This window comes from Arachis hypogaea, chromosome 7 (assembly GCF_003086295.3).
Source record: "Arachis hypogaea cultivar Tifrunner chromosome 7, arahy.Tifrunner.gnm2.J5K5, whole genome shotgun sequence".
NCBI lineage: Eukaryota > Viridiplantae > Streptophyta > Magnoliopsida > Fabales > Fabaceae > Arachis > Arachis hypogaea.
In genome coordinates, this window is record NC_092042.1 from 54,063,985 (window position 1) to 54,082,576 (window position 18,592).

The window sequence follows — 18,592 nt, forward strand, 5'->3', positions numbered from 1 at the left end:
ATGACGTCATGGTGGGTGCCAAATGTTCCTGTGTGGATAGCCGATTCCAAGGTATAGCTAGTTGAGGTGCAAGTTCAAGCTCGCCTCTCCTTAGACTAAGGGGATTATGCGTCGGCTTCCTCTAAGAACGGCGGCGATGGACACCTGCAAAGGTACTCCAACGCTCAAGTAAGTAAGAGTGTGAAGTAATAGGAATGATATTCAGAGTGAATCACTTACCTGTGACCTAGGGAGTCACTTATATTTATAAAGTTGTATTTGAAATGGTTATCAGCATTTCCGTAACTGTTTTGAAATGTTATGGTTGTTCATTTTGGGTTTGTGTAGAGAGATTTGCGAAAAGATTTATGCCGATTTGGGTTGGCACGTGGTTATTTGATTTTATCGGATAAGTCGATTAGGAGAACAAAAACACGTACTCCACGTACTACTAACTGATGTAGGACATGTTTATTTAGTTTCAAGCAGATTCGGATTTATAGGTTTACTTGAGTCGAGTTATAGCCAACGGATCAAGATGTATTTTTGTTTTGTTTTTGGTAAATTATTTAAAATTTAAATATATAAAATTAGAGTTAGTAATTCTAAAATTTAATTAATTAAAAAGAGATTTTTTTCAACACAATAAAAAAATATTTAGGTCTTTTTATAAATTAAATAAAAATAATTTTTATTTTTATTAAATTATAAAAATATTTTAATAAAAGTATATATGTTATATATTTAAAAAAACAAAAATTTAATATTGACTTTGATAATATAATACATGTGTCGTATTTTTATTTGACTATTTATTATATCGATACAATAATTTTGTGCGCATTAAATACGCCATTTTTTATGAACTATTAGATTTTATTAAATAAAAATAAAAAAAATGTTATAGAAGGAGAATATTAATAACCTTTATAAATATAAAACATATTAAAGCATACATTCATGAATGTATTTTAATTTAGACTATTTTAAAAATGATAAATATAATCTTTTGGTTTAAATTAAATAAAGGTTTAATTATTCTGTTAGTTCCTAAAATTTTACTAAATTTTTAATTAAGTTTTTATATTTTTTTTAATTGGGTCCCTACACTGCTTTTAATTTTAAAATTACGTCCTTTTTATGTTAAAAATGTTAAAATTAACATAATATTTTTACCAAAATACATGCGGTAAAAAATTTAATTAAGTTTTTAATTATAAATACCTTCAATTTACGAAGAAATATTCAGTTAATTCTAATATTTTTTACATTAAGAAGGACTTAATTACAAAATTAAAGCAGTATAGGAACCCAATTGAAAGAAAAAAAAATCTAGGGATCTAATTAAAAATTTAGTAAAATTATAAGAACCAACAGAATAATTAAACCTTAAATAAATTAAACATAAAATATATTTTTGGTGAAAAAATAAACATAAAATATATAAATACATACATACATAAGTATTTTTATTTATTAAAATTAATTATTATGTAATTTTATTTTTAATTACAAAATATGAAATAATTAAATTATTTTATATTACATGTTAATCTAATCTAACTTATATAATCCATCATTATAAACGTCAAAATAAGCTGGCATATAACCCGGTGTCGGATCCAATACTGATAGCAGTGAATTAGTGTTTAACTGATTATAGACTAAGTAAATTTAAAACTCACTTAACTATTTTAAATAATAATATAAAATTTGAATCATCCTTCTAATTTTTAAAAACTAGTACATGTATTTGTGTCTTGCACAGAATAATAAATAAAAATATATAAAATATTTTTTTAATTTTTTAAATAAAAATATGCATAGTAATTTTTGTTAAAAATTGATGAAATTAGTTAAATTTAAAAATTTATCTATTTTCAATATTAAAAATAATAAAATCAACGAGTAATAATTTTATTTATGTTTAAAATATAATAATTATTCACTAATAGTAGTTAATATATTAACAAATTATAATGAATTTGATTTAATAGAATTATTTATTTGTGTTTGCACACTTTTAAAAGTTAGAGTATTTTTTAAAATTAATTTATACTTATCAAAATTTAAAAATCTAACCTAACCTCATATAATAATAAAATTTAAATTTATTCTTATATTTACGCATATTATGATTTTTTTATTTTAACAATTGTTGTTTCTATGCTTATTAGAAAATTGTAAATTTATTTTTAATTTAATTTACTAAATTTAGGTGCTACAACTTTTAAAAATATATTTTTTAAAGATCAAATTTGATAATTTATTTTCAATAATTAAAAAATTTAACAAACTTATAATTAAAATTTTTTAATGATATTTGATTGAATTTCCTACATATACAAGTATGAAAAAAATTATTAATTTTAAAAAATAATATAATTATTAAATTATATATTTTATAATAGATCAATTCAATATGAAATAAAAATAGTAAAAATCAACTAATATTAGTGGCCGCATTTTTTAGTAGTTTTGGCAGATTGATGGAACAAGTTCAACCCATTTTGTCAGTTCTAACTTTAATATTAGTTGATTTTTTCTATCTTTATTTTTTATTGAAATGATCTATTATAAAATATATAATTTTATAATTATATTATTTTTTTCAAATTTAATAATTATTTCTATATTTGTATAGGAATTTCAATCAAATATTATTGAAATTCGTTAATTATCAATTTGTTAAAATTTTTAATTATCGAAAATAACATATCAAATTCGACTTTAAAAAATATATTTTTTAAAAGTTGTAGTATCTAAATTTAGTAAATTAAACTAAAAATAAATTAAAATTTTTTCAATAAACACAAGATGCAATAATTTCTAAAATTTAAAAAATTATAATATACACAAATATAAGAATAAATTTGAATTTTATCAATATATGAGATTATGTTAGATTTTTAAATTTTGATAAGTATAAATTAATTTTGAAAAAGCACCCTAACATTTAAAAGTGTGCAAGCACATATAAATAATTTCATTAAACCAAATTAATTATAATTTTTTAATATATTAGTCACTATTAGTGAGTAATTATTATATTTTAAAAATAACTAAAATTATTATACATTAATTTTATTATTTTTAATATTAAAAATAGTTAAATTTTAAATTTAATTAATTTTATAATTTTTTAACAAAAATGATTGTGCATATTTTTATTTTTATTTTTTTTAAAATATTTTATATATTATTGTTTATTATTCTGTGCAGGACACAGATACATGTAGTAGTTTTCATTTAAAAATTAGAAGAATTATTTAAGATGATATATTATTATTAAAAATAGTTAAGTGAATTTTAAATTTAATTAGTCTATAATTAGTTAATCACTGCTGATTCACGTATTAGTATTGGATCTAGGGGTGTTTAAAACCGATCCGGACCGAACCGAAAAAACTGAAAACCGAAAACTGAAAAAACCGAAAAAAGTGATGTTTTGCGGTTTTTCTGCGGTTTGGTTCGGTTTTCGGTTCTTGCCACCAAAACCCGAACCGAACCGAACCGAACCGGTTCTTCAGAAAACCCTAAAATTAAAACTACCCCAACCCCACCCCCCCAACGCGTTACACTTACAGGCTGCGCGAGTCCCTCCCCTCCCCCCGTGGAAACCTAACCCCGCCGCCCAAACCCCAGATCGGAGCCACCACCCACGCACCCAAACGGCCAGCAGTCACCCACCTTCTTCACTCCTTGTCCTTGATACTCGAAAAGTCAAAGGCAACAGTCACCCACCCACCGCGAACACAAATACCCAGTCACCCACCCACCCACCCATAGGACCTCCGACCTCACCACCTCCGACGTCACCGCCTCCACCCAGAAAGCCTCTACCCAGCAGCGTTTCTGGGTTCTGTAGGGTCACCTCACCAACTTTGACCTCGCCGCCTCCACCCAGAAAGCCTCCCACACAGCCACCGATTCAAGTGCATATGGAGCCCGAGCCATCTATTCAGCTAAACTTTACTGATGCATTCTTGCCTTGTTGTTGGTATTGCTGCTTGGTGCTTGCTGGTTAATGGTTATTGTTCAATGTTCAGTTTGTTCAGTTTGTGACTTTGTTCAATGTTCAGTTTGTTCACATGAATACAGAAACGGGTAAAACAATGGGAAAATAGTAAATAGTTTGCCTTTTGCTTCAGATATAGGTGAATGATTGGAGTTTTTTTTTTAATTTATTTGTAGGATCAAAGTTTTGAATTTGGCTTCTAAAATAGAGGCTTTCAGTTTCTGGTTCCTTGCTTGTGTATTGTTTGGTTTATTGCTGTTTATTGCCAGGTTCAATTTGTTGGTATAAAGGTTTATTGCTTGTTCATTGCTTGTTTGGTTCATTGTTGGTTTAATTTGAGATTATCAAGTTTTGTTCTGTTTAGTGTTTAATTTGCCAAGTTCAATTTGTTCATTGCCAAGTTCAATTTGCAAATTCTGTTTAGTGTTTATTGCTGCCTTGCTGGTTTAATTTGTTCATTGCTTGTTCACATTATCAAGTGCCAATTCTGTTTGGTTTATAGCTGGTTCAGGGCTGGTTTAATTTGTTCATTGCTTGTTCACATTATCAAGTGCCAATCCTTGCTTGTTTATTGATGCCTTGCTTGTTCATTGCTTGTTCACATTATCAAGTGCCAATTCTGCTTGGTTTATAGCTTGTTTATTGTTTATTGTTCACATTATCAAGTGCCAATTTGTTGGTATTCTGAAATTATTAAAAATTATCTTAGACCATCATCAATAGGCCATGTTTGGTTAAATGTTGTGGAAGCCATGATTTAATTATGCAGTTAGCTAGCATGCGTTGTATATGAATTCAACAGAAGGTTTTGTGGGCGTGGATGTGAACATTTTAGAAGGTGCTGAATTTTGTTGAATTCAGCTACACTTTCTTGACTTTCCATTTTTCCTATGAACCCTTTATAACGTTCCTTCAATTCCCTCTTAATCAATTCATTTTCATTGAAACAAAAAAAAACATCAATTAATTTTCACTATTCCGCTAACTGGTGGACGAAATTGTGATCATCAACATTAGCTCTTTGGCATATACACAAAAACTATTGTGTCTCTTGGTTAAATTCACAACTCCGTTCAACTAACCAGCAAGTGTACTGGGTCGTCCAAGTAATAAACCTTACGTGAGTAAGGGTCGATCCCACAGAGATTGTTGGTTTGAAGCAAGCTATGGTCACCTTGTAAATCTCAGTTAGGCAGATTAAAATAGTTTATGGGTTTCGAAAATAAAGATAAAAGAATAGATTAAATAAAAGGATAGAATACTTATGCAGATTCATTGGTTGGAATTTCAGATAAGCGGATGGAGATGCTGTAGAGCCCAGGGACGCCTGCTCTCCTACTGCTTCTACTCAATCCTTCTTACTCCTTTCCATGGCAAGCTTTGTATAGGGGTTCACCATCAGCTGTGGCTACTTTCTTCCTCTCGGGGAAATATCCTATGCGGCTGTCACTCGCACAGCTAACCAGTCTGGAGGCATCACCCATGGCTGATGGCTACATCCCATCCTCGCAGTGAAAACTAATGCTCACGCACTCTGTCACAGTACGGCTAATCACCGGTTGGTTCCCTCCCCTACTGGAATAGAATCCCTCTTTTGCGTCTGTCACTAACGCCCAGCAGGTTACAAGTTTGAAGCACGTCACAGTCATTCATTACCGGAATCCTACTCGGAATACCACAGACAAGGTGAGACTTTCCGGATTCCCAGGATCCTACTCGGAATACCACAGACAAGGTGAGACTTTCCGGATCCTCATAAATGCCGCCATCCATCTAGCTTATACCACGAAGATTCTGTTGGGGAATCTAAGAGATACACATTCAAGCTCTTTGTTGCATGTAGAACGGAAGTGGTTGTCAATCACGCGCGTTCATAAGTGAGAATAATAATGAGGGTTATCTAACTCATCACATTCATCATGTTCTTGGGTACGAATGAATATCTTGGAATAAGAATAAAAGAGATTTGAATAAAAGACAATAGAATTGCATTAATACTTGAGGTACAGCAGAGCTCCACACCCTTAATCTATGGTGTGCAGAAACTCCACCGTTGAGAAATACATAAGCAAAAGAGGTTCAGGCATGGCCGAATGGCCAGCCCTCTCCATGATCAAGTGACCGAATGATCAAAGACTTAAAGTGGTCAAAAGATGTCTAATACAATAGATAAATGTCCTATATATACTAGACTAGCTACTTAGGGTTTACATGAGTAAGTAATTGATGCATAAATCCACTTCCGGGGCCCACTTGGTGTATGTTTGGGCTGAGCTTGATCAATCCACGAGCTGAGGCATTTCTTGGCGTCAAACTCCAGGTTATGACGTGTTTTGGGCGTTCAACTCCGGATCATGACGTTTTTCTGGCGTTTAACTCCAGACAGCAGCATGAACTTGGCGTTTAACGCCAAGTTACGTCGTCATTCTTCGAATAAAGTATGGACTATTATATATTGATGGAAAGCCCTGAATGTCTACTTTCCAACGCTGTTGAGAGCGCGCCATTTGGAGTTCTGTAGCTCCAGAAAATCCATTTCGAGTTCAGGGAGGTCAGATTCCAACAGCATCAGCAGTCCTTTTGTCAGCCTTCTTCAGAGTTTTGCTCAAGTCCCTCAATTTCAGCCAGAATTTACCTGAAATCACAGAAAAACACACAAACTCATAGTAAAGTCCAGAAATGTGAATTTAACATAAAAACTAAAGAAAACATCCCTAAAAGTAGCTCAAACTTACTAAAAACTATATAAAAACAATGTCAAAAAGCGTATAAATTATCCGCTCATCACAACACCAAACTTAAATTGTTGCTTGTCCCCAAGCAACTGAAAATCAAATAGGATAAAAGAAGAGAATATACTATAAAGTCCAAAATATCAATGAATATTAATTTAATTAGATGAGCGGGACTTGTAGCTTTTTGCTTCTGAACAGTTTTGGCATCTCACTTTTTCCTTTGTAGTTCAGAGTGATTGGCTTCTCTAGGAACTTAGAATTTCAGATAGTGTTTTTGACTTTCCTAGTTAGGCATGTTGATTCTTGAACACAGCTACTTATGAGTCTTGGCTGTGGCCCTAAGCACTTTGTCTTCCAGTATTACCACCGGATACACAAATGCCACAGACACATAACTGGGTGAACCTTTTCAGATTGTGACTTTAGCTTTGCTAAAGTCCCCAGTTAGTGGTGTCCAGAGCTCTTAAGCACACTCTTTAGCTTTGGATCACGACTTTAACCATTCAGTCTCAAGCTTTTCACTTGGACCTTCATGACACAAGCACATGGTTAGGGACAGCTTGATTTAGCCGCTTAGGCCTGGATTTTATTTCCTTGGGCCCTCCTATCCATTGATGCTCAAAGCCTTGGATCCTTGCTACCCTTGCCTTTTGGTTTTAAGGGCTATTGGCTTTTTCTGCTTTCTTTTTCTTTTTCTTTCTCAATTTTTCGCCATTTTTTTTCGCAAGCTTTCTTTTTCACTGCTTTTTCTTGCTTCAAGAATCAATTTCATGATGTTTTTCAGATCATCAATAACATTTCTCTTTGTTCATCATTCTTTCAAGAGCCAACAATTTTAACACTCATAAACAACAATATCAAAAGACATATGCACTGTTCATTCATTCATTCAGAAAACAAAAATTATTGCCACCACATCAATATAATTAAATTAAATTCACTAATAATTTCGAAAATTATGTACTTCTTGTTCTTTTGAATTAAAACATTTTTTCATTTAAGAGAGGTGAAGGATTCATGGAATTATTCATAATCTTTAAGGCATGGTTGCATACTAATGATCATGAAGTAAAGACACAAAACATAGATAAACACAATATTAAAAACCGAAAACAGAAAGAAATAAAGAGCAAGGAATGAATCCACCTGAGTGAGGGTGGCGCTTTCTTGAAGGTGCAATGGTGCTCTTTGAGCTCCTCTATGTCTCTTCCTTGCTTCTGTTGAATGATCCCTAGTGATTTTGGTGTTTTTAACATTATTTGCTCCCAATAGTTGTGTGGAGGACCATTTATTCCCTGAGGTATCTCAGGGATTTCTTGGATTTGCATTCAAATGTTCTACCACTGAGCTATGACGGCTTATATTTGTCTTTCCATCTCCCAAGACTCAGAGGTGGAAGCTTTTGTCTTCCCTTTGAGGTTTCTCTGGCCTTAGGTGCTATTAATGGTAATGGAAAAGCAAAAAAGCTATGCTTTTACCACACCAAACTTAAAATTTTGCTCGCCCTCGAGCAAGAAAGAAAAGAAAAGTAGAAGAAGAAGAAGAAGAAAATGGAGGTGAGTGAGGGGAGATGGATTTGGCTATATGGGTGGGATTAGGTGGGAAAGAAAGGTTGAATTGTGAAGGTAGGTGGGGTGTATGGGGAAGAGTGGATAGATGTAGGTGGTGAATGAAAAACAGAAGGGATGACCATGAATGGAAAGAGAGAGGGCGAGGTAGGTGGGGATCCTGTGAGGTCCACAGATCCTGAGGTGAAAAGAAATACCATTCCTTCACCATATAGGCATGTAAAATGCCTTGGCACACCATTCTGGCGTTCAAACGCCCATTGGTGCATGTTCTGGGCGTTAAACGCCCATGTGATGCATGTTTCTGGCGTTGAACGCCAGTTTCATGCTTGTTCCTGGCGTTCAGCGCCAGTTTGTCCTCTCTGTGCACCATCCTGGCGTTTAACGCCAGGTTGTTGCTTGTTTTGGGCGTTCAGCGCCAGAATGGTGCTCTGTTCTGGCGTTGAACGCCGGCCAGATGCATCTTCTGGGCGTTGAACGCCAGCCCGTGCGTCCTCCAGGGTGAAAAATTTTTTTCCTCTGTTTTTGACTCTGTTTTTAATTTTTTTTGATTTTTTCGTAACTCCTCATGATCATGTACCTAATTCAACACAAAAATAACACCAAAACAAAATAAAAAAAATTAGATAAATAAAATTGGGTTGCCTCCCAACAAGCGCTTCTTTAATGTCAATAGCTTGACAGTGGCTCTCATGGAGCCACAAGATGATCAGGTCAATTTAGTGTGTTGTCTCCACACCAAACCTAGAGTTTGGATATGGAATTTGAACACCAAACTTAGAGTTTGGTTGTGGCCTCACAACACCAAACTTAGAGTTTGACTGTGTGGGTCCTTCTTGACCTTGAACTGAGAGAAGCTCTTCATGCTTACTCTCTTTTGTCACAGAGGGATGACCATGTGCTTGAAACACAAGGTATTCCCCATTTAATTGAAGGACTAACTCTCCTCTGTTGACATCTATCACAGCTTCTGCTGTGGCTAGGAAAGGTCTTCCTAGGATGATGCATTCATCATCTTCCTTCCTAGTATCTAGGATTATGAAATCAGCAGGGATGTAAAGGCCTTCAACCTTTACTAGCACGTCCTCTACTATTCCATAAGCTTGTCTTACTGACTTGTCTGCCAATTGTAATGAAAACAAGGCAGGTTGTACCTCAATGATCCCCAGCTTCTCCATTACAGAGAGTGGCATCAGATTTATCCCTGACCCAAGATCACATAGAGCTTTCTCAAAGCTCATGGTGCCAATGGTGCAAGGTATTAGGAACTTGCCAGGATCTTGTTTCTTTTGAGGTAAAGTTTCCTGAATCCAAGTATCTAAGTCACTAATGAGCAAGGGAGGTTCACTTTCCCAAGTCTCATTACCAAATAGCTTGGCATTCAGCTTCATGATAGCTCCTAAATATTGAGCAACTTGCTCTTCAGTCACATCTTCATCCTCTTCAGAGGATGAATATTCTTCAGAGCTCATGAAGGGCAGAAGGAGATTTAATGGAATCTCTATGGTCTCTAAGTGAGCCTTAGATTCCTCAGGATCCTTAATAGGAAACTCCTTCTTGTTTGAAGGACATCCCAGCAGGTCTTCCTCACTAGGATTTTCGTCCTCCTCCTCCCCTATGCATTCGGCCACTTTGATTAAATCAATGGCCTTGCACTCTCCTTTTGGATTTTCTTCTGTATTGCTTGGGAGAGTACTGGGAGGAGTTTCAATAACTTTCTTACTCAGCTGGCCCACTTGTGCCTCCAAATTTCTAATGGAGGATCTGGTTTCATTCATGAAACTGAAAGTGGCCTTTGACAGATCAGAGACTAAATTAGCTAAATTAGAATTATTTTGTTCAGAGTTCTCTGTCTGTTGCTGAGAAGATGATGGATATGGCTTATTATTGCCCAGCCTATTGCGTCCACCATTGTTAAAGCCTTGTTGAGGCTTTTGTTGATCCTTCCAGGAGAAATTTGGATGATTTCTCCATGATGGGTTATAGGTGTTTCCATAAGGTTCACCCATGTAATTAACCTCTGCCATGGCAGGGTTCTCAGGATCATAAGCTTCTTCAGAAGCTACCTCTCTAGTACTGTTGGATGCATGTTGCAATCCGTTCAGATTTTGAGAGATTATGTTGACCTGTTGAGTCAACATTTTGTTCTGAGCCAATATGGCATTCAGAGCATCAATTTCAAGAACTCCTTTCTTCTGAGGTATCCCATTATTCACGGAATTCCTCTCAGAGGTATACATGAACTGGTTGTTTGCAACCATGTCAATGAGTTCTTGAGCCTCTTCAGGCGTTTTCTTCAGGTGAATAGATCCACCTGCAGAATGGTCCAATGACATTTTCGAAAATTCAGAGAGACCATAATAGAATATGTCTAATAGGGTCCATTCTGAAAACATGTCAGATGGACATCTTTTGGTCAGCTGCTTGTATCTTTCCCAAGCTTCATAGAGGGATTCACCCTCTTTTTGTTTGAAGGTTTGAACATCCACTCTCAGCTTGCTCAGCTTTTGAGGAGGAAAGAATTTATCCAAGAAGGCAGTGACCAGCTTATCCCAGGAGTCCAGGCTATCCTTAGGTTGTGAATCCAACCATATTCTAGCTCTGTCTCTTACAGCAAAAGGGAAAAGCATGAGTCTGTAGACTTCAGGATTAACTCCATTTGTCTTTACAGTCTCACAGATCTGCAAGAACTCAGTTAAAAACTGATAAGGATCTTCAGATGGAAGTCCATAAAACTTGCAGTTTTGTTGCATTAATGCAACTAGTTGAGGCTTAAGCTCAAAGTTATTGGCTCCAATGGCAGGAATGGAGATGCTTCTTCCATCAAACTTGGATGTTGGCTTTGTGAAGTCACCAAGCATTCTTCTTGCATTATTATTATTATTATTTTCGGCTGCCATGTCCTTCTCTTGTTCGAAAATTTCTGAAAGGTTGTTTCTGGATTGTTGTAATTTAGCTTCTCTTAATTTTCTCTTCAGAGTCCTTTCAGGTTCTGGATCAACTTCAACAAGAGTGCCCTTTTCCCTGTTCCTGCTCATATGAAAGAGAAGAACCAAGAAAAGAAAGAGGAATCATCTATGTCACAGTATAGAGATTCCTTTATGTTAGTAGAAGAAGAAAGGGAAGAAGAGTGAAGAAGAATGGGTAAGGATAGAGGTGGTGATTTGAGATGAAGAGAGGTGAAGAGAAGTGTTAGTAATTAAATAATTAAATAGAAGAAGAAAAGAGAAGAGAAATTTCGAAAATAATTTTGAAAAAGGGGTTAGTAATTTTCGAAAATTAAAGATAAGATATAATTAAAATTAAAATTTAAATCAAAAAGAATTTTTGAAAAAGATAGGGAGAATTTTCGAAAATTAGAGAGGGAAAAGTAGTTAGGTGGTTTTGAAAAAGATAAGAAACAAACAAAAAGTTAGTTAGTTGATTGAAAAAGATTTTGAAATCAAAATTGAAAAAGATAAGAAGATAAGAAGTTAGATGAGATATTTTGAAATCAAATTTTGAAAAAGATAAAATTTTTGAAAAAGATAAGATAAAAGATAAAAAGATATATTTGAAAAAGATATTTTGAAAAAGATTTAATTTTAAAATTGACTTAACTAACAAGAAACTACAAGATAAGATTCTAGAACTTAAAGATTGAACCTTTCTTAACAAGAAAGTAACAAACTTCAAATTTTTGAACCAATCACATTAATTGTTAGCTAATTTTCGAAAATATGATATAAAAGATAAGAAAAAGATTTTGAAAAATAATTTTTTTTAAATTTCGAAAATAATAAAAAAAAAATGAAAAAGATATGATTTTTGAAAAAGATTTTGAAACGATAAGATTTTTAAAATTGAAATTTTGACTTGACTTGTATGAAACAACTAATTTTGAAAATTTTTGACCAAGTCAACCCAAAATTTCGAAAATTTGGAGGGAAATAAGGAAAAGATATTTTTTTTGATTTTTGAATTTTTAAAGATGAGAGAGAAAAACAACAAAAACACTCAATGCATGAAATTTTTAGATCAAAACAATGAATGCATGCAAGAATGCTATGAATGTCAAGATGAACACCAAGAACACTTTGAAGATCATGATGAACATCAAGAACATATTTTTGAAAAATTTTTAATGCAAAGAAGACATGCAAGACACCAAACTTAAAAATTTTTAATGCTTGAAAAAATATGAATGCAAAAATGCACATGAAAAACAAGAAAAGACACAAAACAAGAAAACATCAAGATCAAACAAGAAAACTTATCAAGAACAACTTGAAGATCATGAAGAACACTATGAATGCATGAGATTTTCGAAAAAATGCAAGAAAAATTTTAAAAGCATGCAATTGACACCAAACTTAAAAATTAACACAAGACTCAAACAAGAAACACAAAATATTTTTGATTTTTATGATTTTATGATTTTTTTGTATTTTTATTTTAATTTTTTCGAAAATATAGTTTGGAAAAACGAAAAATAAAAAGAAAAAATTTTGAAAAAGATTTTTGAAAAGAAAATTACCTAATCTGAGCAACAAGATGAACCGTCAGTTGTCCATACTCGAACAATCCCCGGCAACGGCGCCAAAAACTTGGTGGACGAAATTGTGATCATCAATATTGGCTCTTTGGCATATACACAAAAACTATTGTGTCTCTTGGTTAAATTCACAACTCCGTTCAACTAACCAGCAAGTGTACTGGGTCGTCCAAGTAATAAACCTTACGTGAGTAAGGGTCGATCCCACAGAGATTGTTGGTTTGAAGCAAGCTATGGTCACCTTGTAAATCTCAGTTAGGCAGATTAAAATAGTTTATGGGTTTCGAAAATAAAGATAAAAGAATAGATTAAATAAAAGGATAGAATACTTATGCAGATTCATTGGTTGGAATTTCAGATAAGCGGATGGAGATGCTGTAGAGCCCAGGGACGCCTGCTCTCCTACTGCTTCTACTCAATCCTTCTTACTCCTTTCCATGGCAAGCTTTGTATAGGGGTTCACCATCAGCTGTGGCTACTTTCTTCCTCTCGGGGAAATATCCTATGCGGCTGTCACTCGCACAGCTAACCAGTCTGGAGGCATCACCCATGGCTGATGGCTACATCCCATCCTCGCAGTGAAAACTAATGCTCACGCACTCTGTCACAGTACGGCTAATCACCGGTTGGTTCCCTCCCCTACTGGAATAGAATCCCTCTTTTGCGTCTGTCACTAACGCCCAGCAGGTTACAAGTTTGAAGCACGTCACAGTCATTCATTACCGGAATCCTACTCGGAATACCACAGACAAGGTGAGACTTTCCGGATTCCCAGGATCCTACTCGGAATACCACAGACAAGGTGAGACTTTCCGGATCCTCATAAATGCCGCCATCCATCTAGCTTATACCACGAAGATTCTGTTGGGGAATCTAAGAGATACACATTCAAGCTCTTTGTTGCATGTAGAACGGAAGTGGTTGTCAATCACGCGCGTTCATAAGTGAGAATAATAATGAGGGTTATCTAACTCATCACATTCATCATGTTCTTGGGTACGAATGAATATCTTGGAATAAGAATAAAAGAGATTTGAATAAAAGACAATAGAATTGCATTAATACTTGAGGTACAGCAGAGCTCCACACCCTTAATCTATGGTGTGCAGAAACTCCACCGTTGAGAAATACATAAGCAAAAGAGGTTCAGGCATGGCCGAATGGCCAGCCCTCTCCATGATCAAGTGACCGAATGATCAAAGACTTAAAGTGGTCAAAAGATGTCTAATACAATAGATAAATGTCCTATATATACTAGACTAGCTACTTAGGGTTTACATGAGTAAGTAATTGATGCATAAATCCACTTCCGGGGCCCACTTGGTGTATGTTTGGGCTGAGCTTGATCAATCCACGAGCTGAGGCATTTCTTGGCGTCAAACTCCAGGTTATGACGTGTTTTGGGCGTTCAACTCCGGATCATGACGTTTTTCTGGCGTTTAACTCCAGACAGCAGCATGAACTTGGCGTTTAACGCCAAGTTACGTCGTCATTCTTCGAATAAAGTATGGACTATTATATATTGCTGGAAAGCCCTGAATGTCTACTTTCCAACGCCGTTGAGAGCGCGCCATTTGGAGTTCTGTAGCTCCAGAAAATCCATTTCGAGTGCAGAGAGGTCAGATTCCAACAGCATCAGCAGTCCTTTTGTCAGCCTTCTTCAGAGTTTTGCTCAAGTCCCTCAATTTCAGCCAGAATTTACCTGAAATCACAGAAAAACACACAAACTCATAGTAAAGTCCAGAAATGTGAATTTAACATAAAAACTAAAGAAAACATCCCTAAAAGTAGCTCAAACTTACTAAAAACTATATAAAAACAATGTCAAAAAGCGTATAAATTATCCGCTCATCACTAACTATATATATTTTCCTTCTGTGTGTACATTTTATTTACTTATTTATCTTCCTATATAAGTATATTATATATATGTATTAACTAAAATGTTGGGTTAGTTTATCTTACTTATAGCTGGTTTATTGCTGCCTTGCTGGTTTAATTTGTTCATTGCTGGTTTAATTTGTTTATTGTTTGTTTTATTGCTTGTTTATGTAGTTTGACGTCAGTTCAAGTGAGAATATGGGCGATACTGGATTGCCTCCAGTTCCTATTCCGAATGAATCAACAAGCATCAGATCTCCGACTGCTTTGCCTTTTGTGCCAGCTCCTCAACGAAACACAAGGAAGCTTGCTAGTAGAGGCCGAGGGAAAAGGCGGGCTGTTGAAGAAGCTCCCGTTGATGACTCTGCTGAAACTGGGACCGACGAAGGTAAGAGAAAACCTTCTAGACCTAGGTCTTGGACATGGGATCACTTTACTAAAGATGAAACTAGTAATCCACAGTATCCAAGAGCTAAATGTAATTGGTGTGGGGCTAGTTATGCATGTGATACACATAAAAATGGCACTAGTAACATGAAAAAGCACTTGTTGTCGCAATGCAAAAAATTTCCGAAGGAGGCATTAGATCCTACCCAAAAGATTCTTTGTTTCCAAGATGTGGTAAAAGATGATAGGAAAGGGATACGTAGTTCACTTTCTGCCGTGTCATTTGATGTTGATCGTTGTAGACAAGCGCTTGCTAGAATGATTATTGTGGATGAATTGCCTTTTTCGCATGTTGAGGGGGAGGGTTTTCGTTATTATATGAGTTGTTTGCAACCCAAGTTTCCAATTTTTGGAAGGCTGGTATGCGAAATTGTGATCAATACTTTTCACAACTCAAATAATCCCCGGTGATGAACCCAAAAGCTTGGTGTTCAATACCATGGCATAAACACAACTTCGCACAACTAACCAGAAAGTGTACTGGGTTGTCCAAGTAATAAACCTTACGCGAGTAAGGGTCAATCCCACAGAGATTGTTGGTATGAAGCAAGCTATGGTCACCTTGTAAATCTTAGTCAGGCAAACTCAAATGGATATGGGTGATATACGAATAAAACATAAAGATAAAGATAGAGATACTTATGCAATTCATTGGTTGGAATTTCAGATAAGCGTATGAAGATGCTTGTCCCTTCTGTCTCTCTGCTTTCCTACTGTCTTCATCCAATCCTTCTTACTCCTTTCCATGGCAAGCGTATGCAAGGGTTTCACCGTTGTCAATGGCTACCTCCCATCCTCTCAGTGGAAATGTTCAACGCACCCTGTCACGGCACGGCTATCCATCTGTCGGTTCTCAATCAGGCCGGAATAGAATCCAGTGATTCTTTTGCGTCTGTCACTAACGCCCCGCCTTCAGGAGTTTGAAGCACGTCACAGTCATTCAATCATTGAATCCTACTCAGAATACCACAGACAAGGTTAGACCTTCCGGATTCTCTTGAATGCCGCCATCAGTTCTGGCCTATACCACGAAGACTCTGATCTCACAGAATGGCTGGCTCGGTTGTCAGGCGAGCGCTCGGTTGTCAGGCGATCAACCATGCGTCGTGTATCAGGAATCCAAGAGATATCCACCCAATCTAAGGTAGAACGGAGGTGGTTGTCAGGCACACGTTCATAGGTGAGAATGATGATGAGTGTCACGGATCATCACATTCATCATGTTGAAGAACAAGTGATATCTTAGAACAAGAACAAGCGGAATTGAATAGAAGAACAATAGTAATTGCATTAATACTCGAGGTACAGCAGAGCTCCACACCTTAATCTATGGTGTGTAGAAACTCCACCGTTGAAAATACATAAGAACAAGGTCTAGGCATGGCCGAATGGCCAGCCTCCCAATGATCTAAGATAGCATCAGAACAAAGATAACTACCCTGATATCTCAATACAATAGTAAAAGGTCCTACTTATAGAGAACTAGTAGCCTAGGGTTTACAGAGATGAGTAAATGACATAAAAATCCACTTCCGGGCCCACTTGGTGTGTGCTTGGGCTGAGCATTGAAGCATTTTCGTGTAGAGACTCTTCTTGGAGTTAAACGCCAGCTTTTATGCCAGTTTGGGCGTTTAACTCCCATCCTTGTGCCAGTTCCGGCGTTTAACGCTGGGAATTCTGAGGGTGACTTTGAACGCCGGTTTGGGCCATCAAATCTTGGGCAAAGTATGGACTATCATATATTGCTGGAAAGCCCAGGATGTCTACGTTCCAACGCCGTTGAGAGTGCGCCAATTGAGCTTCTGTAGCTCCAGAAAATCCACTTCGAGTGCAGGGAGGTCAGAATCCAACAGCATCTGCAGTCCTTTTTAGTCTCTGAATCATATTTTTGCTCAGGTCCCTCAATTTCAGCTAGAAAATACCTGAAATCACAGAAAAACACACAAACTCATAGTAAAGTCCAGAAAAGTGAATTTTAACTAAAAACTAATAAAAATATACTAAAAACTAACTAGATCATACTAAAAACATACTAAAAACAATGCCAAAAAGCGTACAAATTATCCGCTCATCAAAGGCTCACAGTTGCTAGGGATTGTTGGAAGCTTTATTTGAATGAAAAAATTAAGTTGAAGTCTGTTTTCTCTCAACCAAATCAAAATGTTTGTTTGACAACTGATTGTTGGTCATCTGTGCAAAACTTAAATTATCTTTGCCTTACTGCTCATTACATTGATGCTAATTGGAAGTTGCAAAAAAGAATCTTGAATTTTTGTGCTATCAAGAATCACAAGGGAGAAACAATTGGTAGGAAGATTGAGAGATGTTTGTTGAGCTGGGGGATATCCCGGGTTTTTTCTATCACTGTTGATAATGCTAGTTCAAATGATGTTGCACTTTCTTACTTGAAAAATAGAATGGAGGATTGGAACTCACATCCATTAAGGGGAGAGTTTTTACATGTTAGATGTTGTGCTCATATTTTAAATCTTGTTGTGAATGATGGGTTGAGAGAAATACATGAGTCAATTTTAAAGATTAGAAATGTGGTTCGGCATGTGCGTGCATCACCTGGTCGTACTGAGAGGTTTAAAACTATGATTAAGGAAGCTAGAATTTTGGAAAAAGGCACTGTCCATTTAGATGTTCCTACCAGGTGGAACTCTACCTTTTTAATGCTTGAAAGTGATTTGAAGTTTCAAAAGGCATTTAAACGTTTGGGGGAGAGAGATTCTGAGTTTGCTATGATGGCTGGTGGGATTCCTAGGTCTGAGGATTAGGAGAATGCAAGGCATTTTGTCAAGTTTTTAAAAATATTTTATGAGGTTACTAACAAAGTTTCTGGTTCAACGTTTGTGACATCTTCTCAACACTTTAATGACTTTTGTAAAATATTGTCTACACTTAAGCATTGGATGGGAAGCTTAGATACGGTACTTTCAAGCATGGCTAAGAAAATGAAGTCCAAGTATGATAAGTATTGGGGAAATATAAAGAACACAAACATGATGATTTTCATTGCAGTTGTTCTTGATCCTAGGTATAAGCTTCAATTGATTAAGTGGAGTTTTGAAAAGTTGTATGAAAAAGAAGATGCTGAATTTTTAACTTCAAAGGTGAAGGAGACGCTTTTCAAGGTGTTTGATAGCTACAGGCTGTTTGGTGGTAACTATCAAAGGTCTACTCGGCAAGATCCTCCTAAAATTAGCACACAAGAGCTTGAGGCACATGAAACTTCTTTTGCTATGGAATTTGAGAAGGAAATGCAATTCAATGAGAGTGTTAACAAGAATGAGGTGGAGTTATATCTTATGGAGGCATTAGAGAAGAGTGGCGTGCAATTTGACATTCTAAATTGGTAGAAAGTGAATTCCACTAAATTTCCAATTCTTGGAGGGATTGCAAGAGACGTCTTAGCCATGCCAGTTTT

At 35.6% G+C, this 18,592-nt stretch overlaps 1 protein-coding gene across 1 annotated transcript; it reads left to right on the forward strand.

Annotated features, from left to right (window-relative positions):
- On the forward strand, positions 1–17,942 carry LOC140174370 (zinc finger BED domain-containing protein RICESLEEPER 2-like). Its single transcript, XM_072198814.1, has 3 exons — positions 1–51; positions 14,890–15,522; positions 17,412–17,942. The coding sequence occupies exons 1-3, from the start codon at positions 1–3 to the stop codon at positions 17,940–17,942; spliced, it is 1,215 nt and encodes a 404-aa protein (XP_072054915.1).
- The last annotated feature ends 650 nt before the right edge of the window (positions 17,943–18,592 follow it).